Here is a 25,640-nt window from a genome sequence, read left to right as displayed (position 1 = left end):
GTTTATTTCTGTGTTAAATTAAAAAACATCGGTCTTGTATATTCAATAATCTCAACCCTAGCATTAAAGCATTGTTTTACTCCATAGTATTAAAATTATCTCAGGCTCAATTTGTTTAAAAGGTCAGAGGTAATCTTGGAAGTATCTGTCCCAGAATCATTTACTGATTTAGGCTTTTGGTGGTGTCTAGAAGAGTAAATCTCATGAGCTGCAGAAAACAATTTTGAGAAATCCTAGAAGGAACAGGAGGCTCAGAGGCAGAGCCACCAGGCTCTTCCTCCTCTACTCTTGCCTGGCTGGCCTGTTCTCTGCTGAGCTCAAGCTGACTGCAGGAAGGAATACTCCTTGCTCTATTTCTTTCCTCCTCTCTGCAGTGGGTTGGGTGGTCATAGTGGTTAGAGCTCTAGCAGCTTTCTTGGACTGTAGGGGACTTTGAGGATGGAAGCTAGTAATAGAATAGAACAGAAAAAACAGAAGGCTTGGGTCCCTGATTGTGTGGACACACACTACAGTGACTCCTAATGGGTCACACCCTTGTATAATGCCCTCTCATTGAGTTGAGATGAAACCCAGGACTTGCTTCTTCTAATCAATAGAACATGGCAAAGGAGATGGTCTATCACTCCCATGTTTATATTACATTGTATGTTGAGGGTGAAGGAATATTTGAGGTCCCTTATCAGTTGACTTGGAGTTCATCAAAAGGAAGATTATTCTGTGAGGTCTTTCCTGATCAGGCAAGCCCTTTAAAAGATGGCCTGTGCCTTCCCTGAATTCAGGGACTACAACCAGCAGAGAACCTTTTCCTTTGTTGCTGACCTTCAAGTAGTAACGCTCCAGGAATTTTACAGCCACAAGGCAGTGAATTCTGCCAACACCCTAAGGGAGATTGGGAGTACACTCTTCCCTCCTCTCCAGAAGGGAATTCAGCCCAGCCAACACCTTGATTTCAGCATTGTGAGACCACATAGCTAAGCCATAACCAGACTCCTGACCCATGGAAATTGTGAGATAACAAATGTGTGTTTTTTAAAGCTGTTAAGTTTGAGCTAATTTGTTATGCAGCATAGCATAGAACACTAATACACTGATGTCCATATCGTTGCTCTAACAGCGTGGGAATGCCTACCTCCAGGCTTCCTTTTACATGAGTAAGAATTAAACTTCTTGCTTTAAGTCATGGTGATTTTAGATTTTCATTTATAGGCAGCTGAACCTAAACTTAACTCATTCGTGGAGTGATGAGGAAGGATTTATGGGAGATCAGTCATTTGTGGTTGAACTTGAAAAGCAGATACAGCTTCAAAAGGTGGAAACTGGGTAGCTGGAGGTAGACAATAATTCTCATGAGGCAGAGTTTAAAAGGTAAAGTAGTGGGTGTTATGAAGAAAGAAGTTTCAGTCCAGTTTCACTAGATTGAGTGAGATGGGGCTGGAAAGATAGATTAGAGCCAAGTCACAAATCCAAATGAGCCTGGGGATTATTTTTCAAGCAATGGGGAGCATGGAGATTTTCTGACCAGGGTGGGTAGCAGGCTCAGATTGGTGCTTTATTTTAAAACGCAGTATGAGTCAGTTCTCTTTAGGTTGTAGGAACATATCTCAAAGCAGATTTTGTTTCAAAGAGATTTATGGGAAGAGAAACAGGAACAGGGAACAGGAGCCAGGGACCTCAGCAACCGGAATGAGAGACTTATGTCTTAAGGGATCTTTCTCCTCCCTCTCTCCTATTTCACTTTGTTCTCTGCTGTGCTTGCTTACGGCTAGAGCATCACCTGTTACAGCTGCCCACCAAATGGGAAAGAACAGACTTTCCTGCCAGCTCTGGTTCCAGATATCACTCCTGGAAGCTGCACTTTGATTGAACAGCCTTGGAATAATCCCAGAGGCCAAGGGGTGGGATATGGTGATTGGTCTGGCCTGCATGTCCGTATACGTGCACTCATGTCTGATGTCTGCTACGAGAAAAAGGAGCTTGGGGAGTAAAAGCAAAATGGTTGCAGGTGTGATTGGAATTTCACAATTCTGTCTTTTCACATCAGAGTCTCAAGGACAGTTGACACATTCATACAATTTTACTCCTACCAAGGGAATAAAATTTTAGTTGAATTTACATTTAGTTTAAGAACTGAAGTATGCATGAATGGTTATTCATAATTTTTCCATGTATTTCTCCTTATCAACATCAACCAAACTATAAACTGTGTAATTAAAAGTAGTTTCCACTGTAAAAGTTTTTAAATGCTCAATTATTAATTTATTGTGTGTCCAAAGTGTGTGAAATACTGTATTTTGCTTATGGCATCCATCACTGGGAGAAAAGAGAATTTCAGAGTATTTACAGGTACTTCCAAGTTCTTGAAATAATCTCAGTGAAACATAGCTTCTTGCTTCAGAAAGCAACATTCTCTTGCTCATGTATTAGTCGACTTAGATAGTAGATTTGTTAAATGAACTCTCAGTTCATCTAAGCAATATACTATCCTATCCTGTACACTTTACCATACTTGCTTTTGGTGTCTGTGAAGTTTAGAAAGTTTAGGGTCTTTTTCTAAATTCTTGGATATATTGATCACCTGTACATTTTATTTGAAAATACATAGACACATTAAGTTGACTCAAATCTGTAATTGTCATCCATGATAAACAGCCATCTCAGGAATTGAAGATACCAGCATTTAAAATGCTCCAAATGTGTTCTTCTTTCTTTCTTTCTTTCTTTTTTTTTTACTGTGGCTGAAAGACTTGCTGGAAGACTCCCCATCAGTTCTTGGTGGGTGCAGCTGATACTTTCTACCACTAGGTGCCACTCTTCCTCCATCACATCTGAATCTAGAGTCTCAAAACAGTGTTGTGGATGTAAAACCAACTAGGTTCTCTTTCTCCCGGCTACTGTTTAAATGAAGTTTCCATTACTTCATGTATTTACTCATCACTGTAACCATACGGTATTTTGAACTTGCTTGACTAAGCACTCACCACTGTAGAAGGTGACATTCACACCTACTTTCTGTGGTATCATCCTACACCCCATGTCGGAAAACTAAAGATTATCAGCACCCTGGTTGCTACTAACTCTTCTTATTTGAAGGAAGCTACAGGGTTATAATCTCATTAAAAAGGCGATTGACCTGCCCATGATTTCTCCCTGAAAAGGTGACATATTACAGTATCCTAATAATTGTATACGTGAGATAATAAAAAATACAAAATTCTAAGTTATTAGTTATGTCTTATTAATCACCCAGAGATATTACTATTGATATGCTGTGCATCCTTGGAGGAGGAGAATGTCTGGAATCTGTTTATGGTCTCCTGCTAAGTGTGTTGCGCTAGATGGTGAGCAGCTGATAGGGCGCCTGTTTGTTTAACTTTCTTGGAAGCCCTTCTCCCACCCACTGCCTCTGAATGCACAGTAAACATTTCTGAAGGTGAAGAGGACATAAACCACCTCACATTTATGTCTACCAGACCCTTTCGAGAAAAGATTCATACATTTTATCAGAGCATCAGATTTTAAAGTCAGCAATTCTAAGTACTAAAACTTTAAAATTTTCTCTCCCCAGTGGATTAAAAAAATACAAGACAGGAAACAATTAAAAGCTAAATAAATTGTGATTTAAAAATTAAAACAGGCCAACTGGGCAAATTAGATAATTGGAGTTTATTTATTCACTGTTGTCTTCCCTCAGATTCACCCATCCAGTTTAGTTATTCATTCACTGTCTCATTCATTCAACAAATGTTCAGAGGGCCAGCTCATGTATTTCAGATACAAAAATAAAATGAAATGGCCTCTATTTTGTGGAGGCTTAAAGCTTAGGATGAAGTGGGGCTGGTAAGGAGGGGGAGGAGAGTCAGATCTGTAATCAGAAAATTGACACAGTGATAACTCACAGGATCATCTTTCATTAGGGCATAACAACAAGAAATGAGTATAAGAGCCTTTTGGTGACTTTAACATATCTTGAGACTAAGTGGATGACAATGTTCCACTGTCTGGGTAGATGTGTCCTGAACCTGCTAATAGTCCTCCAGGTAGATGGCTCCCACCTGCCAGTTATGCCACAGCACTGGATGTGGCCACATGATTTAAGTTTTGGCCAAAGTGATTGATGTGAAAGTGTTGGACAGCACCTCTGGGACAGCCGAGTTGCCAGGTGTTACCTGCCTTCCTCTCAGCCACCAGCCCGTCCCATTCATTGTCATGGGGTCAAGGGTAAGCTGGGAATAAAACCAACACTGGTTTTTGTTTTACTTAGATCTATTGAGTCTAGTTTCCCTGTTAAGAACCTATTTTGATTATTGGAATAAGCACCTGCTTTTTGTTCTACCTTTGGAAATAGGACATTAGTCTTCAGGCAGAAAGAAATAAAGAGAGACAACATAGTGATCAAATCTAGCCATTCAACCTCTTTTACACGAGCAAGAGTGCAAGTCACCAACAAATGTTACTTTTGATGGTTGAAAGAGAATTTAAGTGAAAGAAATTGATTAATCCAGGAGAAACTAGAAAGGCTCGGCTCTCACGGTCGACTGAGCCGTGGGATTCAGACATGTGATACATACTAATAAAGGAGGCTGAAGGTACTGAGACTAAAGGCAGGATGTGGGAAACGATCTGCCCTTTATTCCCTCTTGGTTGGAAACCCCATTATGTGCTCTATCGGCTCCCTGAACTCCTTTGAGGAGAAAAGAATATTGAAGAGCAATCCCATATCTTCTAGTGCTATTTTGAGCCGGCCCTACTCATGGCCTCATTTCCCTCCTTGCACAGTTTGGATTCATTCCATGATTTTAATCGCTCCCTTGCCTACACCTTCAACTCCCTCCCTTGGTAAACCTAGCTCTTAGCTTCACCTGAGTAGCTGGAAATAGCTGGAGGAAGAAAACATATGCCTTGTGATGTTTCTGTACAGGGTGCAATGTTACTGCCTTGTCCTGCTGATAGGGACAAAAAAATAGTTACTCACTACTTCCCTGGGTTGAATATCTGAAGGTTTGATCAGAATATTTAAATACCTAACACATTAGCATATATTTAGCCTGCTCTGACAAAGCATTCAGGGATAATCATTTGGTTGGTCAGAGTTGCTGTCTAACTAGGGAAAAATATTATTATTAAATTTTTAAAAAGACAGCTAATTTGAAACTTGTAACATCAAATAAGTTACTATACCAATATTTTACAGATATTTAAGGAAGTTGAATATACATACATTATTCTACATTATTTTCTTAGTAAGCTCTTTCTAGGTAGTATAAAGGAAAACTTTAATAAAAAGTCTAGGTTATTTTCTTAGTCAGTTGAGTTCATTCATTCATTCAACCAATATTTGTTGAGTGCACGTTATGAATGTGAATAGAGTTCTTATTTATTGTAAAATTAGTTAATTGTCTCTCTGCATTCTCTGCTGAGGATAGGAATTCTGCCTGCCTTAGACAGAGCTGTATCCTCAGAACTCAGCACAGTGCCTTACACATGATAGGCACTCCACAGCTACTTCCACTGACCAAAGGAGCATCCATGAATACTTAGGGCAGTGTAGGATGGGTCAGTGTAACTTCTAGTTAGATGGCTAGAAGAGTCAGAAGGGTGAAGAAGATTTGTTTCAGGAAAAGGGATTGGCTAATCCAAATATGTATAAAATTCTTAACCATGGAAAACCTGTCCCATTGTCCTTGGAATATATTAAGGACGCCTGGTTTTATATTAAAGTGGGCAGGGTTAAGTTTAATTTCCAGACTGTGACAATATCACCTATAGCGAATATTCCTGAGATAAATGAAAGCTGTTTCTTTCTATCTTTAGCATCTCTATGGATGAAATATTTATAATCAATTATGAACACAGAGTAGTAGATCCTTTTGGGGTGTGGACCAAGGGTAAATAATCAGAGGGATCATGAAAGTTTGACTGCTTCATTAAAAAAATTAATGGTCTTTATTTCTTAGAGAAGCTTTAAGTGTACAGAAAAATTAAATAGAAAGTACGGAGTTCTGCACTGACCCCCACTGTTTCTTCTACTATTAAAGTCCTGTAGTGGTGTGGTACATTTGTGACAATTGATGAACAAATATGAATACATTATTATTAACTGAAGTCCATATTTCACCTTAGGATTTACTCTGCATTATATAATCTATTAGATTTTTCCAAATGTATATTGGCTGCTTCAATTTTTATCTAGCATAATGGCTAAATCATACAAGATTTTAGTAGAACGAACAGGTGAGAAACCAATATAATTAAAAAATCAATTTGTACAATAAAATGATTTAAATTATTTGGGTTGGTGCTGCATTTAATAGGTTTTTTACTTCTACTGTAACGTACTTACACAAGTAGATTTATTAGTAAATGTTCATTTCTTATACTTGTTGGATTTATTAAAATAAATGAATCAAACTGATATAAAACACTTTGAAAATATTTGATAATAATGAGAGTTTTGCCCTTTATTTAACCACAAGAAAATGATGCCATTTTTTGAATCTGTTAATCATTGGGTACTTGGACATCAAGTAAGACAGGGATATCTGAAACATAACATCAAGTAAGTGATTACCGGTGTGACCCGTGTACGGTTTGCCATATATCCTAGCACATAGGGAGTGTATAAGGCATACTGGCTATTGATTACAATGAAAAGTTCTCTGATATTGGAAATGTTAAATCAAGTTTCAATTGCTGAAAATGGGAGAAAAGATAAGAAAAAAACAGCCCTATTTTTAAATAAGAAGTTAGTGAGAAAAATTGTTCCCTGAAATTGCAGAATCTTAGAAGCAGAAAGGAAGTAGAGATCACCTAGTGCAGCTTCTTAACCCAGATCGTGAATCCCTTCTCTGCTGCCTGTTTTTGGTGGGTCTGTAGCTTAGATCTTCAGCAGGAGTGGGCACCCAGCTCTTGTTAAGTGGCTTTTGCCATTGATGGGTGGCACTAGTCATTTGAAAGCTTTTTCTTAAGCTAAACCTGAAGTTTTCCTTTTAATAACGTCTGTCTGTAGGCTCTAAGTTTTCCCTTTAGCCTTGGAAAGAATACAGCTGCCACCCTGCCTCTAATAGTACTCCCTTCTATGCTGTTCTACTATATTCTAGGCTAAAAAATCCAACCCACCCCCCAAAAAAAACCTCTTGCCATTTTATTGTTTTTGTTATATTATTTTTAGGTTCTTCACAACTTTGCTTACACTCCTTGAAAGTAGACTCTTGCCTATTAAAATAACTTTTTCTTTACTTATTGTTATTATTATTTGTGATAAGAACACTTAACATAAGACCTACCCTCTTAGCAAAATTTTAAGTATACAATAGATTATTGCAAGCTATAGGCACTAAGCTGTGCTGTAATCTCCAGGACTTACTCACCTTGTATAACTGAAATATTGTGCCCTTTGACTCATACCTCCCCGTTTCCCCCTTCTCCCCACCCTTGGGAACCACATTCTGCTCTCTGCTTCGATGAGCTGGACTATTTTAGATTCATCAGATAAGTGATATCATGTAGTGTTTGTCCTTCAGTGTCTGGCTTATTTCACTTCGCATAGTGTTCTCCAGGCTTGTCCATGTTGGCCCAAATGGCATGATTTACTTCTTTTCTTAAGGCTGAATAATAGTCCACTGTAATGGATATACCACATTTTAAAAATCTATTTTACCCATCGATGAGCATTTAGGCAATAAAAGCAAAAATAGACAAGTGGGACTACATCAAACTAAAAAGCTTCTGCACAGTAAAGGAAAAGGTCCACAAAATGAAAAGGCAACCAACAGAACGGGAGAAAATATTTGCAAACCATATCTCTGATAAGGGGTTAATATTCAAATTATATGAGGAAATCCTATACCTCAATAGAAGAAACCAAGTAACCCAACTAAAACATGGGCAAAGGAATTGACATTTCTTCAGAGAAGTTGTCCAAATGGCCAAGAGGTATATGAAAATGTGCTCAACGTCACTAATCATCAGAGATACGCAAATTAAGACCACAATAAAGTGACTCTAAAGATTGCGATGTCTACAATAAAACACGCACTAATACCAGACGTAGTTTTACTGTCAGTGGTTGTGTTTTTATTATTGCATGCGCAGCTTTTCTCTGTGACAGGAGGGGTTTGACTTGAATAACTTCTAAGGTCTTTGCAACTTGCAAAAGCTGTTGTATTTGGTGGTGTGTGTGCATGTGTGTGTTCCAGACATGCCATCTTTCTGGCTTCTTGAACTTGCCGTTGATGCAGAATCCCAGATAATTTTTCACATAGATTCCTGTCTGCTAAGCTGCATCTTAAGCAACTGTGTGACAAACAACATTTGTCTTTGTTATATCTTCACTTGTCTGCTTCTCTTAGTTGCTGAAGCCCGTGTGGGTGATTCTGAATGTTAACTCCCCATGTGTTGGACTGGTTAGCTTACCAAGGTCTGTGTCATCTATGAATTTTGTTAGCATGATTCCCACCTATGCATTTAATTTTTGATTTTGACTTATTTAATTTTGATTCATTTAATTGTTGATAAAATAAAAGTAGAAAACAGCTAAAATGGAATCTTATTTCTAGCCTTTTCTCTTCCGTTTGACATTCCATTCATCAACAATCTTTGAATAGACCTGTCGTATCAACAACGTGTCCATCTAATTGATAACTATTATCCAGCTTTCTAAATTGTCCAAAAAGGTATCATGAATGAGCTGTCAAATCCTTGCAAAAATATAATATACTGTGTCTACAGTATTACCACTCTTGATGAGAATAACAATGCTGTCCAAGAAGGGAAAGTGTTTTGTTTGACCTGACTTACTCGAGGTGAACTTACATTGTCTCTGGAAGGCAATTCTCATTCTCTCTCTCTCTCTCAAAAGATCAAAAACGGTCTATTTAATCATCCATTCTGGAATTTTTGTGGAAAGGAATGTTATGTTTTCTAGTCTGTATTTTCTGGGAACCATCTTTTCTCGCTTCTTGGAAAGCAGAATGTTTCATTGTCTCATTCATGTGTAGAAAAGGCCAATCCTTTGATACCGTGTTCATCTAAAGCCTAGAGATGGAGGACATAGAAAGATATGTAGTGGGTGGGAAAAGTGATTTTTGGAGGGAACATGGGCATATTCAGTTTAATTACAAAATGCTTCCTTCCCCTATGATCTTTTCATGCCTTTTTAATAGAGTCATTAGTAAATGATACATAATAGTAAAGAATAGAGAATACCTACATGAATGACTGAGCACTGTGTACCTGATGCAATGTATCCAGATGCCTGGTCTCTCTCTGCTCATGGTACTATCCCTACAGCCTCCTCCGCCCCGACACTAGCAAGGCTGAGAGTGGAGCTACTGTAGCGCCTCTGTTAAAACCAGCTTGGACTCCACAAGTCTGTCTGAAAATCCACTTGATCATAAGTACAGGGGCACGAAGCCCCAGGGGCTCTCACACTAAACATGAGTATAGCATCAGTTCTTAATAGCCTGTGAAACAGTGGCTTCTTGCTGATGAACAGGCATTGTTCCTCAAAAGAAGCTCAGTTTCACTTCTAATAAAACACTGTTTGGAAATATGGTTAATTTTATGTGTCAACTTAGCTAGCCTATTGTGCCCAGCTGTTTGGTCAAACAGCTAGTCTAGATGTTGCTGTGAAGGTATTTTGAAGACACAATTAACGCTTACAATTAGTTAGCTTTAAGTAGAGTATCTTTGATAATGCAGGTGGGCTTTATCCAGTCAACTGAAGGCCGTAACAAAAAACTGAGGTTTCCCAGAGAAAAAGAAATTCCATGTCAATGTATGACAGAAATCCTGTCTGAGTTTTCATCCTCCCTGCTGGCTCTAAAGATTTTAGACTTAAGACTGAAACTTCAACACTTTCCTGAATTTGCAGTCAGCTGGTTTGCCCTACAGACTTCAGACTTACCAACCCCTCCAATTATGTGTCAGTTCTTTAAAATCAATCTCTCTCTGTGAATCTATCAATTAATAGATATAGATATAAAGGTATATATATATATATATATATATATATATATATATATATATATATATATATATATCCATCCACTGGGTTCCATTTCTTTTTTTTAAATGTGTGTTTTGTATATCTAAATTTTTTAAAATTGAAGTTTAGTCTGTTTACAATGTTGTGTTAATTTCTGGTGCACAGCATAGTGATTCAATTCTACATACATATATTCCTTTGTTTTTAATTTTAATATTTTTTTAAACATTTTTTATTGAGTAATAGTCATTTTGCAACTTTGTGTCAAATTTCAGTGTAGAGCACAATTTTTCATTTATACATGAATATATATATAATTCATTGTCACATTTTTTTCTCTGTGAGCTACCATAAGATCTTGTATATATTTCCCTGTGCTATACAGTATAATCTTGTTTATCTATTCTACATTCTGAAATCCCAGTCTGTCCCTTCCCACCCCCCGCCCCCTTGGCAACCACAAGTTTGTATTCTATATACATACATACATTCCTTTTCATATTCTTTTTCATTATAGGCTATTACAAGGTATAGAATGTAGTTTCCTGTGCTCCACAGTAGGACCTTGCTGTTCATCTGGATTTGTGAAGATTTTTCCTATAGTAACAGTTATACAAGATCTTCTGTCAAAGTTCAGTAGGTATTCTGTGAGAACTGTTCCACACGTAGATGTATTTTTGATGTACTCGTGGGAGAGGGAGGGCTCCATGTCCTTCTATTCCGCCATCTTGAAGTCGACCTTGGCTCTGTTTCTGTAGAGAACACTGACTGACAAGGAAGGTAACTTCCCAGTGATCTTCACATGTGACATGTGGAACTCCTGATGGCTCCTTCCATTCACTGCTGGCCACTCGCTTTGATATTTCACACTTTCACAGATCATGGGTCATCCATGACTTCCAGCAAGATCAGGCACATAGCAACCACTTCATAAATATTTGAAAGGATGCTGAATACAATGTAAAGAGGAGCTAAACTTCACCTGCACTGTTGATATTTCTTCCAGTAATATTTACTACAGTGATGTAAAACTTCTGTTTCCTTTGTAGTCTGCATGTGTGCTCTTCCCAGTGTCTCATCGAAGCCTGGGAGCTATGGGGAAACACCACGGTTGCCCTTTGAGATGGCACTCTTGCTGCCCTGCCCTCGTTAGCCTTGGTTCTTCATCAATTCCTGGTCTAGGCCTCTGGTTTCGGCACAGAGAGGAAGCCATGCTTTTAGGATGCTAAGGACACCTGGAATTTTTTTTTTTTATGCCCCTCCTTATCGCAGTTCTGCCCATCCCTACCCAGGGTTTATCTCCCAGGTGTTGCCAATGTCTGAGCTTCTGGTTAGAGATAAAACTAAGCTATATTAGTAGTTGTCACATGAAATGCAAAGTCCAGGATGAGAAATAAGCTCTGAAATGGAGTGTTCCAAGCTGCCTAGATCTTGACTACATCTTCCAAAGGGCAAATTTATGAGAAATGACCTGGGACTCCTGGGAAGAATGAAGAGCTGCAGACGAAATGCCACTGACCCTGTCCATTTGAGATAGTACTGAAGAGATGCCGTCCAAGGGAAAGAGGAATAAAACTAGGAGGAGGGCAAGGAAAGCACACTCAGCAAGGAACTGTTTGGATTATAGAAGTCAATGGAGATCAGGGAATGGGAGGATGGGGGCAGAAACTTATGTTTATGCTGTGTCCATTCAGTGCTGGACACTGTGAAATGAAATGCTTTATATCATCTCATTTCACCTCACAAGAATCTGATAAAGTAGGTGCTTTTGCTCCATTATAAGCTAAAGATCTCAAGTTCAGAATATTTAAATAACTTTGCCCAATATCCTAGAGTTTGAGCAATAAAGTCAGAAGAATATAGGTTCATCCAACTCCAAAGTGTATGATTTTCTCATCTATACTTCACTGTAGGAAAAGAAATAGATTTTCTAAAAAAAAAAAAAAGAAAGAAATCATATTGAGTAATGTAAATTTAAGTTTAGCATCGTTTGAGGCCATTTTCCTACTGTGAAATATCATGTGTATTTCTGTACTTACTGGAAAGCAAACTGGGGAAAGGTATTTTTCTCCCTTAATTGTATCAATGAAATGATCTTACAGTTACATAAGTAGTTGCCCATTATGGTCTAGCCAGTGGCTTGACTTCTTGTCCAAACCTCACAATGAAATATGCAGACTTTCTGGAACCACATATTAAAATCTTTGCAGTTGAATCAGCCTTTCTTCTTTCTGAGTAACCTAAACTCAGTGTTATTCAGCAGATTAGAGAATTCCAGGGATGAGAACTTTAAAACCCAATGTCAAAAGGTGAACACCTGATAATCATTACTTCAGTTTCACACTCATGAATACTGGCTTTGTCCTAATTTATTCTCAGGCATGTGGGCGTGTCCTGCAGTGCAGTGCCCTGTACTACAGCCTTGTAGTGATCAACCCAAAATGTGACATAAGTGTAAGTTAATAAAAGGATGTTCTTGTGTAAACTAGCCCTGATGAAAATTCTTAAACAGATGTGCCCAAAATGGTGGGTAATTCTGACATCTCTCAAGTAAGCCTAGAGTCCCCAAGGTGATTAATTGGAATGAGAACCTTCACTGGGGGTGTTAAATTGAGTAGATTTGCTAGGGCTGCTAAAGAATTTGAAGAGCACTGAATGCAGATTCAGGAAGCATCCATTTGCATCCCAGCACTGCATCCCAGCTCCCTGAAAGGCACTGTTTGTATTCTGGTGCCACCTGAGAGCTAGTGTCAGTCACCTGACCTTTCTGAGCTTCTTTCTTCATTTGTGACACTGCTGAATAACACCTCCTGAAATTGTTGTGATCGCCAAGTAAACCTGATGATAGGAAAGCCCTCAAAACAGTGAAGCACTAGAATAGAATAACTCATTTATATTTAACCTCTAAGTTTAACATCACAATTTGAAACCAAAACTTTCAGATTCATTAGCCTTGGTGAGAAATTCCAGAAATTCCAGAATCACCTGTGTGTGTGTGTGTGTGTGTATGTGTGTGTGTGTGTGTGTGTGTGTGTGTGTGTGTGTGTGTGTGTTCCAGTTATTTCTGTGCTCAGTTTGATATCTAATGCCACCAGTAGAATACATGTGCTCAATTTTACAAGCCCCAGAGGACCAGTGGATACTGCTTGCTTTTGCATACTGGGACCTAGGTCTCAACTGTTTCCATGGACTTAGCCTTATCCTAGTCCACAGTAAATGAGATCAGAGTAAAACTGAGTACACATGCTAAGAACCTGGTGCTTTGCAAACCATACGGTATTTTAGAGAGCCAGAGATAACATCATATTTATTGTGTGTAGGACTCAGGTGAGGAATAGGACAATAGTGTATCCAACTCTCTCTGGGGGCTCAGTATGTCCTTGGAGATTCCTACTTGAGGCAAGATCATGCCATCGATAGAAGGAGAAGTGAGAGCCAAGGATTTAACTCCTCCCTAATCCTATTTCTTTCATATCTACTTTGAGTTTCTCCTATGGATGTTAGAATCCCATTCTTGTCCCTAGCAGGGATCAGTAGCTACATTATCTTGGTCACATTACCTAACCTCGCTTTGTCTTGGGTTCATCACCTGTAAAGTGGGGAAAATCATAGAACCTAATTCTTTCCTACATGTAAAACATTTATAGAAGTGTTTATATATATATATATATATATATATATAGTTATACATATACAGTGTTTAACAGCACAGATTCTAAAGTTAGATGGCCTTGGTTCAAATCCCAGCTCCACCACTTATTGCTCTTACAACCTTCTAACAACCGGGTAATAATAGGACCAACCTCACAGAGTTATTGTGACGATTAAATATGCTAGCACATGTATAGTTCTATTAATAGGGCTGGCCCATTGTAAGTACTATATAAACGCTCACTATCATACTATTACTTGTTTCCTGGAAAAGCTTCAAATACTGTCTATAAGGGTATGGAAATAAGATGTAAAAATTTCCAGCATTATTAACTGTTGTTTCTCTGGTTCTCTTAAGCATAAAAATCACATAATATGATGCTGGGATTTTCTTTACTTTCCAGACCTAATATTTTGGCGATATCCCTCATATACCATTTTCTCTCTCTTTTTAAGATTAGCAATTGGCATATCTTTAACCAAATCTTTATTAAGATCATTTTATTCCCTGGTTCACTTAAACTTAGTTATTTAATCTCTCTGTATCCAATTCTTTTCTCTCCCTGAATGCAAAAAGTCAGTGATTTTTAAAGGCTTCTTACAGAAAAGGTTCACACGTATTGGGAGGATGATAGATAAGCTAAACATTTGTTTGGGACAGCTTCTGATCCCGTCTCTTCTCCTCTTTCCTCACAGCATTCACTTTAATGTTTCTGCCAATCACTTATTCACTCAGTATTTACTGAGTAGCCTTATCATGCACCATGATAGGTGGTTAGAAAAATCCCGATCTGACACTTGAGTAGTGTTTCACAGCTTACAGATCGTTTTCACATATATTCAATGCATTCAGTCCTAGGAGGCACTCACTTCACTTCACCCTAGTTCTTCTTCCGCTTTTAACTTTCTGTTTCTCTTAATCTTCCCCATTCCTTTCTCAAATCTTTGGTGTGCAGAATATTTATTGTGCATATTGTGGGTGGAGTGGAGTGGGAAGCTGATTGGAAGAAAAGGCAAGAGGTGGGGGAAGAGATACATATCAGGTGAGGATGCAGGTCCAGAGATGTTTCCAAGCCTGGACACTTTAGTATACAAAGACAGAGTGCCATCTCTTATTTAGGGAAATACATAGTCACCTGAAAAGGAAAAATGCCCAACAGTGCATCCATCACTAGAAACTCGATTAAGACAAGACAGAGAGCTAGTGGCCTCTCAAATCTTCCCTTACCCTCTAACAGTTAAACATTTTTAACATATTGAAGAAGTAAAGAGTTACAACCCTCCCTTTCCCCATAAACATTCAGGCCCTTAAGTCCCACCATTAAAGTTCCCTATTTCCTCTTGAATTTCATGACACCAACCAGGAGGTAGGAAATAAAACATACAAAATTAAGCAGAAAATTATTCCTTCAGTCTCATATCACCCGTTTCATTCATTATTATGCCTCTCATGCACAACCAAGACTTCTGTAAGGAAATACCAGTGCTTCCTGTTGTGGACCAGCTTATGGTAGATGAATATGTTCAGTGGTGGAGAATGAGGGCAGACAGCTGCTCCTCTCCAGGCACACAGTACCTCTGACATGTGAGCTTGTACTGATCTCTCCAGGGGAACTTTGAAGGTTACAGGATACAAGCAGATGATACAATAGATAAACTTCTACTCTGGTATGTACCGAGCTCATTCCTAACCCAGACTCCTTACTTGCTTTGTCCTCTGCTTGGAATGCCCTTCCTCCAGAACTTCCCATGGCTATCTCTTATTTTTCAGCTCAAATGCCAGTTTTGTGGGAGGGCTCCCAGCAAGTCTCTATAAAGTAGTGTCCCTGAACTCAAACCCTCTATCTCATTTGACAATTTTATTTTCTTCGTGGCATTTATTTCTACCTGAAGTAGATTTACTCATTTATATATTTATTATCTGTCTCCCTCACAAGACTCTAAGTTTCAAGAGAGCAGAGATTATTTTTTTAACATGTTGCCTAGAACATAGGATAGATCTTTAATAAATACTGGTGGAATAAACAAGTGAGAAACATATTTATCCAGTGCCTACTATGTGCCAGTTCTCTTTTTGGCACTGGGGATGTGGTACTGAATCCAGCAAAACCCAAATCTATGATCTCTTGGACCTTACATTCTTTTTTTTTTTTTTAATTCTAATACAGGAAAACAAACAGTAAACAAAGCAGGAAAGGGATGCTATTGGGGTGGGGCTGTGCTGTATTAATAGGTTGAGCAAGGGAGGGTCTTGGTGCAGAGACCTGAAGATGGTGAGAAGGGAATCATCTGAACAAGAGGAGGAAGATAACAGGGGGAAGAGAAGTGAGTCTTTTAGCAAAGAGAGCAGGAAGTCAAAGGCCCTGAGAAACAATAGTGGCGGTTGGGGTGGTAATGTGGTTAAAGCAGCAGGCTCCTGGGAGAGCAGCAGGGGATAGGAAGGACCGAGAGGTGGGACAGCTTCAATCTTGTAAACTATTGAAGGCAGTGAAAGGACTTTGGTTTTTACTCTTTGGTGAGAAGGGAAGCCAGTGAGGGGCTTTGAACAGAGTCACATGATCTGACTTAGGTTCTAATAGGATCCCTCGTTTTGTTCTGGTGATAGAACACTATAGGAGGCAAAGGTGGAAGCAGTTGGGAGACCAAGGCAGGAGATGATGCGTGGCTTGGTCCAGGATGGTGACAGGGAGGTGGTGAAACACAATAGCCTGGCAGAATTTGGAAGGCAGAACTGACAGGAGTTGCTGATACAATCAACAAAATAATGATACAAAAATACGTACAGAATTGATACAAAGAAGGCTTTTCTTGGATTTACATAAAAGACTTTGTTTTTAGGCCCCTGACAGATAGTAGCACAGCCGCCTAGCAGTTTGACGCTGGAACTTGGAACTTCCGTGTCAGCTATTATCTATTCACCAAAGAGCGAAAAACGAAAGACTGGTCAAATATATTCAGTATCAAAATCTGTGCTTGCAATTAAGTGAGCTGGTTTAGGGCTTGATCTTACTCGGTACACTGACATGAATGAGGTAATTGTTCAGCAGACGCACACATCTTAAAGTTAAAGTGACACTTAACCGTGAGGAGACTGTAAAGCTCACTGGGTGGTTACGCAAAAGGAGAAACATTATTATCAAGAAGAAAGATCTCGCCTGATTTATCTTGATTGATAGTCTGTACTTCAGTCTGCCCTCGTAACTGCTCAGACTTCCGACCCTTGCCTACCAGGCTACGCCGAGAGCCTTTGGAGCTATTACTCAACTTGGCATTCTTTTACCTGGCGCGACCAAACAGTGGCTGCACAACAAAAATTCATTGGTCTGATGAATTTTTAACGTCTTTCACTGTCCTCTTTCTGCAGCGCTCAGGAGCACTTAATTTTATTTAAAGTCAGGGATCAGATAATACTCATAAAAGCGAAATTTCAGAGTGGGGGTGTGGAAGCCCCACCCCTCTGGGAAGCCAGGGAAGGCTTCCCAGAGGGGAGGAGTTGTCCGGGCTGCACCATGACCGTGACCGGTGAGTGTGGGTGTGGAGGGAACAGGAGTTAGAGTCCCGGACGGGATCCAGAGAGGGCCTTCAGATGTATAAAGGCCCTGGCACTAGAAGGAATCTGGAAAGGACCTAAAGGAATGACCGAGGCCCGTGGGAGAGCGGGGGCGCCTGGATCTTTGGAAGGATAAAGATGCAGGGGCTGAAAGGTTGGTTTCTAAATTACCTTAGATCTTCAACCCCTCCGAGATTCACAGCGCGACATACCCAGGAGTGAAAGGGCCCCGGAGACGGAGCGTTCCCTTCAGCCTGGCCTCGAAGGCGCGGCGGGCGGAGGCCGCGTCCGCCGCCCTCTGGGAAAGACGCCCCCACGTCATTCCTTTAACACACCCAAGTACCCCCATTGCCATTTCAGCCCTTTCCCTCTAATTCTGGGGCCTCTCAACTAATCAGGTGCCTCTTTACTAGAAAATAAACTACTGGAGAGCCTCCTACAGCAGGATACTAAGGTTAGCCTTTTGTTTCTAGGGATTTTTTTGAGGCTACTAGATCCCGCGAAGGAAATCTAGCTGCCTCCGGGCTGAAGCAGCCTCCTCGTCTCGAAGGTTTTGGTCTCTCTCCAGAACTTTCAGTAACGCGAAGACTGGCGTGTTTAAAGCGCCACAGTGTTTAAAGCGGCAGGTTTCCGGGGGCGACCAAGCACTTCCACTCTCGGGTCGTGAGAGCAGGGAAGTTTACGTGCTCCTTCCAAAGTCCCCGGTGCAGTTAGAAGGGGAGAGGACGTAGTCACTGGCCCCCTAAAGAAGGCTTGTCTTCTGAAGCGACCGGTCCCAGGTTCAGTCCACTTTGGAGGAGGGAGAAAGTTGGGCGGGAGCAGGAAGGGGCTGGAGCCCATGGGGAGAGGGGACAAGGGGAAGTCGGGGCGCCCCGGCGGCGCGCGAGCCGGGGTGGAGCCAGCAGCCGGCCGCAGCGTCAGCGTTTAAGATGCAAATCGATTCCCCGCTCCACCGCCCCCTCCCGCCGGGGGAGCGAGGCTCCGCCGCTCCGCAGCCGCCCCCGCCTCCTGCGCGTAGCGGCGCCCAGGCGGGCGGCTCTACTTAAGCGGCGCGCCGGCCGCCACCCTGCACTCCCCTGGAGCGCGCGGGCGAAGCGCGCGGAGTGCAGCGGGGCTCGCGGGGGCGCACAGCAGCGCGCTCGCACCGTGCGTTCGGCTCCGCGCGGCTCGGCGGCGGCGGCGGCGGCGGCGGCGGCGGTGGCGGTGGCGGTCGGGGTGCAGGGCTGAGCTAGTGTCCAGGAGAGGCGGCGGAGGCTCCGGCGCGCGGCCCGGCTCCCAGCCGCCTCTTGGCCATGGCTCTGGCAGACAGCACTCGTGGACTACCCAACGGGGGCGGCGGCGGCGGCAGCGGCTCCTCATCGTCTTCAGCAGAGCCGCCGCTCTTTCCCGACATCGTGGAGCTGAACGTGGGGGGCCAGGTGTATGTGACCCGGCGCTGCACAGTGGTGTCGGTGCCCGACTCCCTGCTCTGGCGCATGTTCACGCAGCAGCAGCCGCAGGAGCTGGCCCGGGACAGCAAAGGCCGCTTCTTTCTGGACCGAGACGGCTTCCTCTTCCGCTACATCTTGGATTACCTGCGGGACTTGCAGCTCGTGCTGCCCGACTACTTCCCCGAGCGCAGCCGGCTGCAGCGCGAGGCCGAGTACTTCGAGCTGCCCGAGCTCGTGCGCCGCCTCGGGGCGCCCCAGCAGCCCGGCCCCGGGCCGCCGCACTCGCGGCGCGGGGTGCAGAAAGAGGGCTCGCTGGGCGACGAGCTGCTGCCACTCGGCTATGCGGAGCCCGAGCAGCAGGAGGGCGCCTCGGCCGGGGCACCGTCGCCCACTCTGGAGCTGGCTAGCCGCAGCCCGTCCGGGGGCGCGGCAGGCCCGCTGCTTACGCCGTCCCAATCTTTGGACGGCAGCCGGCGCTCGGGCTACATCACCATCGGCTACCGCGGTTCCTACACCATCGGGAGGGACGCGCAGGCGGACGCCAAGTTCCGGCGAGTGGCGCGCATCACTGTGTGCGGCAAGACGTCGCTGGCCAAGGAGGTGTTCGGGGACACCCTGAACGAAAGCCGGGACCCCGACCGGCCTCCGGAGCGCTACACCTCGCGCTATTACCTCAAGTTCAACTTCCTGGAGCAGGCCTTCGACAAGCTGTCCGAGTCGGGCTTCCACATGGTGGCGTGCAGTTCCACGGGCACCTGCGCCTTTGCCAGCAGCACCGACCAGAGCGAGGACAAGATCTGGACCAGCTATACCGAGTACGTCTTCTGCAGGGAGTGAGCTCCCCACACCCCTTCGCGACTCCAGCGCACCCATTCCCTCTCCTTCCTGCCCGGGAGAGGATTCTAGATTTCCCCTCCCGCCCCATGTTCTCGCATTCCCCTGTTCCCCACCTCCAGTAGCCGGGCCAGACCCACTGACAGCCCACTTCAGAACCTGCAGCCGCAGATACTCTGGGCTTCTTCGTCTTCTCTGGACCCCACTAACTGAGAGAGCCCAGACATCCCGTCCACCCCGTGCTTCCTTTGCCCCCTGCTTCAAACCACCCCTCCCGCGGATTGTCCTTCAGTCTGTATCTAGTAGGGCAGTGTGGCCACAGAGTCACCGAGTACCTGGGAATGGTCGAATTGTTCTGAACCTGATTGGACCCTGTCCAGTGTGTAGAAGATTCCTTGAAATCTTCTCAAGCCCTTCTGACTCATTCGCGGTTAAAGAGATTAAAGAGATCAGAATTGATAGCACTGACTGGGAATAGTTAGTTTGAAAAGGTCATTCATTACACAGTCTTTTGATCCTCTTTAAAGGTAGACCTTTAGAAGACTCAGGAGCCGGAATTAGGATCCCATGGAGGCAGTTCAGTGACTATAAATGAATAAACTTTTGGAACGTTACAGGTATAAGTAAAGAATCTCGTGCTGGCACAATGAAGGATCCTGTGTTTTCCATGCAGATTTAAAGGTCTTCGCCTGTGGCTTAAACTTAAAGAAAGTTCCCCTCCTGCCTGAGGAGGCACCCTTTCTCCTGGGCGCACCGCCAGAAGCCCTAGGTTCCAGCGGTTGACATGGCAGCTGTTACTGGCTAGAGGGGGAAAAGAGAGCTGTCGCTGACAAGAGCATGGCAGCCCCGTCACCAAGCACTGTGGGAAGTCAGCTGCCTGTGACTGTAGACCGAGCTGAGTAGTAATGCACGTCGTGGGTATTAGGAAAGCCCATATTGTTGCAGTGAATGGCAGTAGGACCTTAGCTCATAAGACTTGAGGGTGGGGTGGGGGGAGGGAGGAAGGAGGGTAGGAGGGGTGGGAAGGGAGGAGCAGACATACTCATTTATTATTTGAAAATTGGAAGTTTGTACCGTCCGTTTGAGTACATGCACATTAACAAAACATGCAAAGCATTTTATGAAGATTAACCACGTAGCAGTTTATCGAACTGTTTTGAGTCCTAAACGTAGAAGTTGCTGATACTTACATAACCTAACCAAAGAGTTACCCAGTAGGATTTTAGTTTTTGAACTTTATTTTCTTGTTGATTGTAAGTCCTGATTTTAAAATCTATTTGAGCAAAGTATGTTTGATTTGGGTTTCTTAGACTTAAGTTCTCCTATGAAAAGTCCCTATTTTCTCCAAGCCCAGCCACTGTTGACTTCTGGGCAAACCGAAAATGCCACTTTCATGCAGGTTGTTTGAAGTTAGGGTGGAATCTTTTCAAGTGACAGAGCTGCAGACAAATAGAAGCACCAAGGGCTGCCCATCTGTAGATAGCTGTAAAGTGGAGTATTTTTAAATGAAGTCAAGTAAGTACTTAAAAGTGAGCCGAGCAATAAAATGGTGTTCCAGGTAAATGCAACAGAAACAGAAGGAGACCTGGTTGCCTTATACCTTTAACATGGACTAAATCCCCACTGTATATCCTATCTACACCTAAGTGAAGGGAAGTGAATCCTTATCTTTCATGCTGTGAGGCTCCTTTGGATATTCTGTGATGACGGAGAAGCCTTTCCTTTTTCATTTGTTTCAGCATCTTTCTCTGAAGTATGTTTTTAAACGATTTTGTAAGAGTCGTTTTCAGTGTTTAAATTAGCGCTATTTTCCCTTCTTTTTAAAAATGAATCTTGTACTGTATCTTACTATATCCATAACAGATGTTAAGAATTGGAACAGTTTTATTCTTAACTCATGTGCTCCAATCTGTATATACCATATATAAACATTTTACACGAATCATTTAGTTTTTTAATTCATTTACTAATGCCGTAAACTTTCATATATTTACCCCCAGTAACTTGCATCAGATGGTGTATATACTAAAGCAACATGTTTTGATGAGTTTCTTATATCCTTGTCTGTTGGGAAATTGGTCTAGGAAGAAATACATAATTATAAAGCTGAGTTTGCTCCATACTTTTTTGCTTAGATATTAGTTATATACTAATATGTCAATTAATTGTCTGCTTAAATCAAGGTACCTGTATTTTAATCCACTAATTCTTCTTTTTTTATTGGAAAAGAGAAAGATTTGAAGTTTTTCACTGGAGTTACATTTTTAGCAAAATAAAGTTCGCTTAATATACAAAGACTGTCATTGTTAAGAGAAGCAGAAGCAGAAATTCAGGAAGTTGTATTTGCTTATGTGTTGAGATGTGTTCTCAGACTAGGTAATGCATCAGAACTTACCTCAGTTTCAAGCCTGAAATGGTTTTGGAATGCTGTTCACAGGCCAAAAATGAGTGTCACAGAGATTTCTCTGCCCCATGTGGTATTTTGTTAGATGGAGCAACAAAAAACACGTAATTGGGAACATCTTGGAACAGATTAAAACCACTGACATATTGACATATGGCAAGACTCTGAGGTTCTGATTTTCCTTATTCAATATGCTCAACTCCAGGAGTCACGGGACACTGCTCAAGTTTTGTCTCTGCCACTCAAATCTTAGAAATTTTATCTTGTAAAACTTTGAGTTGAACTATTCCACTGCTTTGTGTGCACACACTCACTCCTCCACACATCCTTGCTGCCCTGCAGAGCTCCCCTACCCCTTCCATTATCTGAAAGACTGGGAATTGAATGGTTAGGGACAGAAAACCAACCTCTTTTTCTATGGTGACTACCCCCTCTAAAGTTGGAAGTTGACACATGAAAACATTCTACTTTCAGCCCAAAGTAAAGCTGGGTAGGAAACACATGTTTACATTGGGTGGATGGTATAACTGAATTAAGATGGCTTGGCCTGGGCACTTTTGAGTCCCTTCTTCATGTGCCTTGGGCCACAGAAGAACCCTTAGTGGTCTACAAAGTGGGCTGGAGTGTTGGTTGTCACCTGTGAGCTTAGATGAGATATTGAGGGTCCATTTGAGTAAGCCCTCCGAAGACATTCAGTAACCCGGGAGGGGGTCATAAATTAGTCAGAAATTATGACTGCAGTAATTTGACCCAGTGTAGCATGTATTTACATATATAATAACTAATTACCATTTGGTTCATAAATACAACTGAGTGTCATTAGATTTTGATAACAAATTTAACTTCTAAAAAAGAATTGATGACAATAGTGGTTAAAAAAAAAAGCGGGTACTATGTTCAATGCTTTTGGGCCAAGTGTTTGACAAGTTGCCTATCTTGTAATACATGTAGACTATGAACCATGTTCATTCTAATTTTTCAAATTATGTGTTGTGGAAGATACTCCTTGAAGGTGTGAGACCTAAATTTTTTTCCCTTTCAATGCAATTTTCACTCTTGTATTTTATTTGGTTTTTGCATTGACAGCAAAGTGATCATTTATAATACTAGCCAAAATGGTCTTCTCTTTCAAACCAGATCCATTTATACATGGGACCTGTTGCTTCTCTGGGGAAGAGCATTTTTACCTGTGAGTTCTCAGACAAAAATGGGCAACTGGCAATGCTCATAACATATTCCAGGTTTTATTGGAATTTTCCATGGAATGTCATTATTACATTAAAGCCATGAAAGGTGAAGTTTTGATAATTTTTTACTTTTTAAATTATGGTAAATTCTAATCTAACATTCAAAAACATTTTTGTACTCCATGTGAAAAATGCTGAATTATAGTGCAGACATTTAGAAAAGTATTGACTGGAGGGGTTGAATTCCTTAAGAATGTCTTTTATGGTCAAAATCATAAATACTGTACTCACCTTAAATTTCTAAAATAGCAAACTGAACATTTTTATTGTAAGCCAACCAGAGTAAATCCTTTGGAATTTTTTTTCTGATTTTTTTTCCTTATTATAACTCATGTAAAAACTGAATTGGTTTTCTTAGATGACCTAAATCTGTCTCTTGAGAAATAAATAAAATACTCTTGCGTTTTCAGTGGCTATAGCACCTGAAATAGGCTTTCCTAGAGACAGAAGCACATTATGTAGAAGTTAACTTGTCTTTGTCACAATTTTGGACAGCATCTAAAAATATTAATGTTTGAAGATTTATGTTCTCTACTGGGGCCCTCGAAACTTAGATGAAAGAAATTAAACCAGAATATCTACATTAGCATATAATCTCACAGGGTAGGAAGATGAAATAGTTGACCAAGAATTCTTATCACTGTATATACATTTTATGATTTTTTTTCCCCAAGCCAAGTTTTTTTTTTTTTTTAATTTTAAATGTGTTTTGAGGTATGTGAACATTAACTGTAATGTAAACTATTATACAGCTGTCTTTGTGACTTTATAGGCAGGTGAATTTTGCTATTGCTATTGAATACAAATGATGATAATTCATTTATGACCACTCAAACAGCGTTTGTGACATGTAATGACAAAAATTAAAGCATCCATTATGGGTATTAATTTTGAAGATGTAAGTTATATGTTATTTAAATTTTTCTGGGCATCTGAAAACCTCTTATCTGTGAAACAATGTAAGATTCCCACAGTGTTCTGGGATTATGAAATTGTTGAAAATGGTACAGGCTAAGTGATACATATCACTGAGCCATTTTCTCAAAATTGAAGGAGAAAGGGAAAAAACTCCATACAATTATCAGACTTTTTTAATGAAACAGAAAGCCAAGGGAAAAAATCCTTTTATATTTTAAAAGACACTGAAGAAGAAGTCTTTTCAGACATGCCCAAACTTTTCCGTGAGAATTCTTCAACCATCTAAATGCTCCAGAGATTTCGGTTCTCTCCGTTCACAACCAGTTGTATAACAGAAATACGCGATGCTGTTTTCCTCCGTGTGTGTGAAGGAATGGATCATTGATTATGTGACTTGTTATGTATTCTATTAAACACTAAGGAATAAAACATTCACTCCTTTAATTATTCCTCGTGGCCTGTGGGTATGGTTTGGCTCAAACACTGGTCTAATTTCACTCAAGGGGCTCCCTGAATACTTGGAATGCTTTCTAAATTGTTGTGGGGCTGATGCCATCAGAAGGATCCCTCACTGGATAATTGGCCAGCTGGGCCCAGAGTGAACGGGCTCTTTCCCCAGAGTTTATTGTCAAGGACTCCTGTTGTCAGGGTGGTTCGGTCCTCCATGTGACGTTAAAAAGTCCTTCACATTTTCTTTGACCACAGCCTTGGCAACACGTGTGAATTATTTTGAACCTGGAGGATGTAGGTAGAGATGACTTCTTGAAGTTTGTAGGGAGAAGGACATAGAAGCTGTGGAGTGGGCCTTAATTAAAAGCACAATGGGTGAAGATAAAATTCTAAAGAATGTGGGGAGAGGCTCTGCATTTTGCATAGTAGGGGCACTTTCCTGAACCACCCGCAGTCACTGATGTCCCTCCTCTTGAGAGAAAGCTTAGTGCCCCCCAGGTTGAGACATCACAGAAGTGGGAGGCAGCCACACAGGCCGTGGCTGCTGGGCTGTGGCACCGGAAGCCGGGAGTCAGGCGGGGAACCAGGCAGGCTTCGCCCTTCCTCTTTGCTTTTGCCTGTACTTCCTCTGGATAGCTTTTGTTTTAAAGTGTGTGTATAAATACACACACACGTATACCATTTAGTTTTTTAAAAGTTTATGGTGACAAATTTAAGCAATATAAGCACATATATCATGAAAAGTAACTCCCTCCTCCAGTAACCCCTAGTTTTTCCTAGGGGTAACCCTTGGTGTGTCTTTACAGAGACATTCCATATAAATGAGTGAATGAGTGACTGAATGAATGAATACATAAATAAATTCATTCCTCTCTTTTTTTGTACTCACAAGGATTTATACCTGTTCCTTGCCTTGCTTGCTTTCTTTGATTACTCACCCCAAAGCTCTTGCACTGCATGCTTTTACGCGTAGCAATGACTTACTTCGTCTTATCTGATGGCTACATGATATTCTGCGTGATGTGCTATTGTCTAGATGGGCTGTCATTTATTTTAGTAGTCTTTTTTTGATGGACATCTAAGTTTCCAGGTTTCTTTGTTTCTACTTCAAAGAGTGCTTTATTGAATATCTTTTTACATATATGCAAATATATCTGAGTCTTTTTGTATG

The 25,640-nt window shown here is 41.4% G+C and overlaps 1 protein-coding gene across 1 annotated transcript; it reads left to right on the top strand.

The window, feature by feature from the left end:
- Positions 1–18,255: 18,255 nt before the first annotated feature.
- KCTD12 (potassium channel tetramerization domain containing 12) lies at positions 18,256–24,463 on the top strand. The gene has a single exon (XM_010973538.3). The coding sequence runs from the start codon at positions 18,479–18,481 to the stop codon at positions 19,451–19,453; it is 975 nt and encodes a 324-aa protein (XP_010971840.1). The 5' UTR covers positions 18,256–18,478; the 3' UTR covers positions 19,454–24,463.
- The last annotated feature ends 1,177 nt before the right edge of the window (positions 24,464–25,640 follow it).

This window comes from Camelus bactrianus, chromosome 14, assembly GCF_048773025.1.
Source record: "Camelus bactrianus isolate YW-2024 breed Bactrian camel chromosome 14, ASM4877302v1, whole genome shotgun sequence".
NCBI classification, from domain to species: Eukaryota; Metazoa; Chordata; class Mammalia; order Artiodactyla; family Camelidae; genus Camelus; species Camelus bactrianus.
The sequence above is the reverse complement of the archived record's forward strand: the minus strand, read 5'-3'. Positions and strand labels throughout refer to the sequence as shown.

Coding starts and splice junctions, on each gene's coding strand:
- KCTD12 (XM_010973538.3), top strand. CDS start 18,479: ATGGCTCTGGCAGACAGCACTCGTGGACTACCCAACGGGGGCGGCGGC.